Source organism: Histoplasma capsulatum, genomic scaffold (assembly GCF_000149585.1).
Source record: "Histoplasma capsulatum NAm1 scaffold_3 genomic scaffold, whole genome shotgun sequence".
Taxonomy (NCBI): Eukaryota; Fungi; Ascomycota; class Eurotiomycetes; order Onygenales; family Ajellomycetaceae; genus Histoplasma; species Histoplasma mississippiense.
Genome location: NW_001813980.1, coordinates 1,900,068 through 1,908,004, shown reverse-complemented (window position 1 = coordinate 1,908,004; position 7,937 = coordinate 1,900,068). Strand labels below are relative to the sequence as shown.

The window sequence follows — 7,937 nt, the reverse complement described above, 5'->3', positions numbered from 1 at the left end:
ACTCCATCGGCCAACTCAACCCAGAGTGTCTGAACTTGAAGTGATGGGCTGTCCATCAGCATCCACAGTGTCAGCAAGAAGTCCTCCGACAATGACCTTCACTGTATCATCGCGATCTCGTAGATATCTTCGAATTGGTCGAGCAACGTGATTTAGAAGCACTCCTCGTGGGTCTAGCTGGCTAAAGGCTCGAATGATTGAGATATACATTTGCAATATTTCAACGGTTGAGGCGCCCGGGTGAAGAAGTCGCTGTATCAACATAGAAACAAAGGAACTAACCAGATATAGTCGCGTCGCGGGATTAGTCGTATAATGTTTTAAGTCCTCGATTGCGCCGCTGCTCGAATCCCACTCGACAATGACATCGAAAAGCTCACTGATCCGCAGGGTGCCCAGCCGTGCAATCCCCATTTCTTGCCACCTTTTGACATCACCCAGAGTGACATCCAGACGTTCCTCAGGTAAGGCCCCATCGTCATTGGTTTTGAAGATATGCAAAATCCGTACCACCAGCCTCGCGAAAACATGTTCGGTCCACTGTCGCAAATGCTCTTCAACAAGCGAAGGAGATTCCCATTGACCCGCATAGGCAGATGTAACAAACTCGGTTAATATGTTATTCATTACACCTGCAAATATCTTTTGGCCGTTTGCCCCCCCAAGCCCGACTTCTTGAAGGCCCTCTAAGAGATGTAGTAACTGATTTCTAGTTTGCGTGACTTCCTCATTTTCCCCACTAATCATTTGCAGTCTTCGCTCCGGTGACGGTTCATTTTTCCACTTGCTATATGAAGTGGTGAATATCTGGTCGATTTCCATGCCATCATCGGCTATACTATTATTTTCAAGAGTACATTCTTCGTCCTCTTCGTTATGAACTCCTAGAATAATCAAACTTTGCGTAGCAAGCTCCTCAGAAAGCAGGTATGAAAATATCTGCAGAAAGGGAGGGCAAACGTGACGATAGTACGGAAGTTCCGTTGTATCCGCGCGAGACTTTGTTCCTGGTCTGCGGGGTCTAACAGGGGAGATAAATATAAGAGAAAAGTGGTGATATAGATGCTCCTTATTAGCCTTAGGTACCGAACCAGCTTTGATAAGGTATCAGGCTGATTTCTGGTTTTCAATCCCTAAAATTGCACCAATTAGCCAAGCCAATATGGTCTGAGAAATGAAGTACAGCAATTAAATGATGATATTAGAAGACGAACCGCAACGAGAAAAGTCCGAAAATTTGTTAGAAAGTGTCTCCGCATCTCACTTAGATACCACTCCTTCACGTCATTCTCTTTTGATCCCTGCCGCAAAGCCTTTCCAGGGGATGAATCCGCGCCGACATAGAACAGGCTTTCGGACACTAGTTGGGACGGAGGCCCTTTTGCCCACCGTTTTAACAATGTGTCTTCATCCCGTATTCCATCATCATCATCATTATTTCTGAAGCCCTCGTCAGGAATAGAGAGAAATGTAGTTGCGGCATGCCAGGCTCGATCCCAAGTAACCTGTTCCGGTACATTTTCCGGCTCCCTTTGATTACGATCACTGCTGAAAGTACCCCCAGCTCGTGTTAAGCTCTGGACAGGGCTTGAGATTGGGGTTGGGGATATGCTGCTTAATGGAGCCGAAAGGAAGACGGAATCAAAGACTCGTTTACGGCTGATTGACAGTGGGTTATTTTGGAACATTGCGTCCTGAATGTTTATTCGAGATATTGGCGTGTTCCCTCCGGGTTTAACTGGGCTGAGCGAAACCGGACTGGGCCATCCCTACCGACTAATGAGGCTCCGCATTGGAATAACTGGGATTTGGAGACATCGGCACCGGGTGAGGTGCTTCTGTTGTCGAAGATGAGAATGGAGTTCTAGAAGGTGCGCGGGTAGAACACGTGATCACGTGAAGCCTGCCCATGTGTCCTCTAACTATATGTTGCGGTGGGTATCAACTCATTGGAGGTTCTAGTATTAACGTAGATAGCATAATGTACTTTCTGGTCGCCATCACATCAAATGTGAAAACGAGCAGGGGAAGCAAGAGACATATTTACAATAACGATCAACGGGTATCAAACAGCTCTCTGTTGTTCTCTGATGATCTTGGGTATCTGGGTTCGGTTGATAAGTTACCAAACACGTATCCCAAGTGCAGGTTGAATCGACGCCAATAGCTAATCAAAAAAGGCTGGATCAATACTCTAAACAAGATCCGCTAAGAAACGAAGAAGCTAATAAACGGAATCGGGAAACTCATAAAGAAAACAAGCACAACATTGCGTCAAAAGTAAAGTAAACAAACTCTCGGAATAGGCGTCATAGGCGGCAGTACGGAGATGCTTAATCACCCGCGTTTTGATGTTATATATACGTGAATATGGTTCGACGCAGTCGTGGAGACTCAGGCTAGGCTGAAATCCAGATTAATGGATTAATCGACCCCTCTGGGATCCCATATCTTCTGTATTATCTCCCCTTTTCATCAACCTTCTCCCATTCACTGTCCGTGCTCACGTAGCCAGAGTTATCGGGGCCACTTCGTCGCTTCTTTAAATCTTCCGTCTCGATTGGTGGAGGGCCACGGGAAGCACCAGTGCTCCGCGGTGGGGGAGGTCCCATTAAACCAGATGAAATCGTACCTGCGGGTAACTGAGGCTCTCCTCCCGCAAGGCTTTCGGTTTCGGTCTCACTCTCTGTGTCGATAGCCCCGGGTGGCCGACCTATTGGGCCTTGCTGGGTTGTTTGGGATCGGGACGGGTTGGCGGTCTCCGATGGTTCGCGGGAAATTTCAAATTCTTTCACAAACCAGTTTATCGCCCACCATAGACCGCCACATAGGGATGAGAGAACAGCAAAGTGGATGCTGTAAGTCGTAAGGAGAAGGACAAATAGGAGGAGTTGGAGAAAAGCAAAGGTTACATTTGTTGCGATGACTAGCGAAGGTGTTGGCCCCGGTGTGAATACGCTCGACCAGAGATCCTCGATAAAAGAGACCATTCTGTATGGATATTCTGCGGCTATTATACTGATATGAGGGTTTTCCGTACCGTTCGGGGAAGTGACGACTTGGACGATAAAACGATAAAAATGAAGTACGATCCCGAAATGAATATGGAACGAAAAAAATGCCAGATAGCCAGGTTAGAACACGTATATCTTTCGAATAATGGTCAGTGTGTTTTCACAACGCTCTTATCCTGGTGCCTCAATACGTAGTGTTGCTGCCAGATGGAGGGGTTGGCTGCAGAACCTGCTTAGTGTACTCCGTATGTAGTGCGAAATTAATCAAGATACGGATTTCCAGAACAGTTGAAACGGCGCGTGGAGATGAATTTGATCTTGTAAAGATTTATTCTAAGCCATCATAATAGCATTCCAAAGAGGCATTCCCTGCCTTCACCCGTGTTGGAGGACCTCGTCTTGATGATAAAACGGGCAGCTGATATCGCGACGATCCCCGCATCATTGTTGATCCGACAACGCCAGCTAAACGTCGTCCCAATTTCGGTCGGAAAAACTTTCAGGGTTGCTCAAGGCACCAACATCAAAATTTCAGACCACGTATATACAACGAGATCATGGTTATTCTTGACTACTGGAGGGTTTGTTCTCGTATCCCCATAACAACCCCTAATACTAACCGTGACATTCGTTGTGCGGGTGAGCGAGCATTATTCCTCCGCAGTGTGGGTGTGTTTCCAAAAGTTAACCAAAAATTTTGGAACCAGGTTATAATTGCTCTGTCGAGATGGATCATGAATTAACCGTGATACAACAAGAAAACTGTCGACAGCAATGAATGGGATGCCTGTTTCGGAATGTAAAAGAAATAGATCATACCCCGGGCCATCAATGGCTATATCTACTCGATCTCTCGAGCCCAGGAGTTTCTTACCCCCTTTCCATGGATTTACAGTGCCAGGCCATAAATATTGGCAACCCCCACCACAATCATGGTGCCTTTTTGGGGCAGAAAAGTAGTGGGGGTTGCCAATACTTATGGTCTAGTACAGTATATGGCGCTCCCACGCGCTCCCACCGTCGACCGGCAAGTATCTTCAGTTCTGAATCTCGTTTTTTGTGGCCCATGAGCGAGCAATGCACTGATTCGACTATATAGCTGAGATACCAAATTAGGATTCGAATATTTCGGACTGTGGGGTACTTGGGTGTACACCCATTGACATTCTGAAGGACGCCTATCAATACCGAGGGAAAAGACATTCCGACAAGCGTAGAAATCTTAGCATTTCGGGTCTTGATTGAAAATAATGCTGAAAGCTCAACGGCTTCAGCCCATATATTGACCTATTTATTCGGTGGATGCTAAACAACAATGCACCGAAATGCTGGACTTTGTGGAGAAATTTTCTTTGCGCTTTCATTTGTGAACTCCCTCTCCTCTTAAGCCACAAGCTACAAGCCACCAGGGGTTTGTAAAGAAGCTAATATGAATCCAAACATGTCGTCTGTCTCAATTCAACAGCAAGGTCCCGACTTTAAAGGACGGTTGATAACGCAGTTTCACCTATACCCGCTCTATGCCTCTGGTTAGCGTCAATGCAGCTAGATAAAGGAGCCAAACCCATGCTTTTCGCTGAGGAATATTCAAACAGATGGCTGGATTCTCATAAAATTATTTGCCTATCTCCACCAAGTTGTCAAGTGCCATGTAGCCAGGCTTTTGCCAAGATCGAGAGTGCAATATTTGTGACCGGCGGAGAGCTGGAGGTGTTGTGTCACGGAGTGTCCTTGCGACATACACTCCTATCCCGAACTATATTGCCCTTTCTTTCACTTTGTTCTCTAAATATGCAGAAACTGTTGTTATGAACAAGAACCCAAATGGAATCAATCATCCACCGATGAATTTATTCCTCTTGACCCTCTCGTCCAAACTCTTGCTGGTTGCCACTCGCCCCACCTTCCCCTCCTATTCTTAGCGGGGTTGCATGAATCAATAGCGCTATGGTTACGGAGCACCTTGTGGCTTGGCCAATTCCTGTCAACAACCGCTAGAATAGCAGTTCCTGAATCATTTGAATGTCACGATGGGTGGATGCCATTGGTGGAGGTCTCTGACGAACAATCCAATACGGTCTTGGTGATCCTCGTCACATAAGTATGCAGTACACCTGCATAAGGTAAAGGTAGTTTTCAGAAATGAGAAAAGTTTTCTCCTTCTTAATTGGGGATATGGGGTCTCAGGTTTCGCATTGCTCGTCACCCATTGCTGTGAACAATCGAGCGACGCTAATACGGCAGGCCCTCCTTGAAAAAGAGTTGCAGCTTAATAAACCCCTGCGTTCAATCTTCAATGGTTGGTCGAATACATGTAACAGCTGTGAAATATTTGTGTCTCATCTCCGCGTATGCACCAAAGCGGAACCGAATGAGGCTCCTCCGTGTCTCTCAAGTTTCAACTTTCAAGTCTCAACTTACCAGCCCCACTCTTCTCTTCAGCTCCGTGACCAGGCGAACAGCTAGCTCTCTTTAATTTTCCTGATTTTGCTCTTCACCCCGGGCCGTACCAAGTCAATCATTCCTTTGATGGGATCCCCAAAATGGTAACAATAGCAACTTGCCCCATCAATCATACTATAAAATGAGATGTAATGAACAAAGCCGGTGACCTGGATTTCTATCCATAAACAAATTGCGTGGTTAAGCGCCTTTTTTTCCCACGAGGTCAACATGTTAAAATAAAGTGCTTAGCCATGCAATCCATGTCGTGTGAAGCAAGCCTGATGATTGGCTGTCTGGAAACCCTATTTGATGAGAGCAAGGACTTTGAGTCTGGATTGTTTCTACCTTCCCCGCCAGGGCCCAATGTGGCCACCATTCCATAAAAGCAGACAGCAATACGGAGTACATAATACATACTTCAACAGCATTGCTAATACATTTGTCAGGCCAGCCTGGCCAGGGCGATTTCCCCCTTTCAAACAATTGTGTTACAGTGAGTCACGATGCCTGGCACCGAGTGGACTAAGTTATTTCGCAATCAATCTGATCTTGGGTCGATAAAATATGCAGAGCTTTTACATATTTGTTTTGAAGGTAAACTGTGATTATCCAGGATATATTTGTCGACAGCGGTCCATGAAATTACGATTGGGCCAATTTATTCTGAAACCCTTTAAAAGGCTTTGGATTATTTCAAGAAGTGCATTAACCCGAGGGGGAATGGCGAAATAAATTTCTACGCTGTCAGCGTGGTGTACCCATGCCATGAGGCTCAGATACGTAACTATGGGGATAGTGTTCGTAATCACCCATGAAGAAAAAAAAAAACTACGGGCTGTTCAGAGATCCATGGATGGAGCTGGTCGATCACATGACCCCAGGTCCAGCCCGACACTACTATTGGGCCCATGGCCCATTGTACCATCGATTCCCACAATTCAATGGTATTCTTTTAGTCGGAATCAAGACTTGTCTTAAGAACTGCTTCTCTGCCAAGCATCAGCCTTTGGGCCAAGGACACATGACAAGTTTCATGGCAGAGATACACATACGGACTCGGGGTTTAGCACATTTTCCAACTAGATCGGATACATGAGAATTTCTCTGGAAACGCTACCTGAAGGCAGGGCGAGGCACATGCAGACCTTGGTCAGGCATCAAGGTATCTTCACCAAGTGGATGGGTGAACATGATCATGCCTTGCTGGAAATAATCGGAAGGGATTGTTCGGTTGTCCAGTTAGCTTCGGATTGGCCCCATATACAACGACCCTTTTACAACCCTAAAATAACCTTGCATGGGAAAATGTCGTGTTGGTCCCTTAGCCCTGTTGACCAGGATAAGACGGAAATGCCATACTCAGCGGATAGGCGATCGTCCTCAAATCTTGAAACTATTGCGTTACCTGAAACCACTTGACGCAGATTATTAACTACTCACACTTTGAACAACTTCTTTGATGTATGAGAAGTCATCCGATGCCTCCTCTGGTGATTGAACTGGCTAATTTAATTGTCTTGGGAAAGGACTTGTCTGAGCAAGAGCCGGTTGGCTTGGCTCTAACTAGTTTGAAGTCTAATTAAGAGCATCAACTCAATTTTCGAGTTGCTTGCCTACCCATGCCCAGTACGTTTCCTCGGCCCCAATCACTATATGGAGTCGCTGTCGAGTTCTTTGGTTTGCCTTCTCCCATGTAACTGCATTCGACATGGCTCCTAGAACACTATCCTCGAATATTATCAACCTAACAAGGGCACAAGAGACAGCTGAGATCCTGTCAAGAGAACTTGAGCTAACCACGCCAATTTAAACGACTCCGCCGTGGATTAAACTCTGAAGTGGAAATTGCAATATTTTCGCCTCTCCTGGGGATCTACGGAGTACTTGCTCTCTGTTGGTCTGTTGCAATTTCACTTTGAAATGATCGGAAGAGGGAGAGAGGAGATAGTGCCTTTTTGGGTAGGGCGTGGAACTAAGCTACCTACCAACATCAAAACATCTGGTGTTACAATCCCCACGTGGTGGTCTTGGTGAGCGGGATGCAAATCTAACTGTGAGAATCATATCCGTCCGGGGTTCTATGGCATGTGTCAGAATTTTGGATAACCAACAAGCTCCTTAGGGCTGACTTTCCATTTGTCATCTCGCCATTTCAACGTGCGGAAAACGTCTTTGCATCGATAATATCGTTTGCTAAATCGGGCCTACTTGATGGGCTGGTGTGAATGGGGCTCGCTCCAATGCAATGGCTGAGTATTCTTAAAGCAGATTGGGGTGGAGATGCAGGCATCTCCTATTTTAAGCTCCTTTATCCCCCCAAAATTTACGCTCATTTCCTCCCATTAATCTCCATTCGTTTTACGATTCTCACATATTTCGGGTTGAGAGATATTATTGCGAGCGCTGTCGCATCTGTTGCGAAGGGCAGCTTACTGCTGTGCAGAGTTCATTTATGTTATAACAAACTAGGTTAAATCT

General features: G+C 45.9%; 2 protein-coding genes across 2 annotated transcripts; both read right to left on the bottom strand.

The window, feature by feature from the left end:
• Positions 1-15: 15 nt before the first annotated feature.
• Positions 16-1,688, bottom strand: HCAG_03710 (predicted protein; the record flags this gene model as incomplete). The annotated part of the gene is made up of 4 exons (XM_001541562.1): positions 16-48; positions 283-787; positions 961-1,133; positions 1,215-1,688. 4 exons carry the CDS (start codon positions 1,686-1,688, stop codon positions 16-18), a joined length of 1,185 nt encoding a protein of 394 aa, XP_001541612.1.
• A 771-nt stretch (positions 1,689-2,459) lies between these two features.
• On the bottom strand, positions 2,460-2,990 carry HCAG_03709 (predicted protein; the record flags this gene model as incomplete). Its single annotated transcript, XM_001541561.1, has 1 exon — positions 2,460-2,990. One exon carries the CDS (start codon positions 2,988-2,990, stop codon positions 2,460-2,462), a length of 531 nt encoding a protein of 176 aa, XP_001541611.1.
• Positions 2,991-7,937: the final 4,947 nt, after the last annotated feature.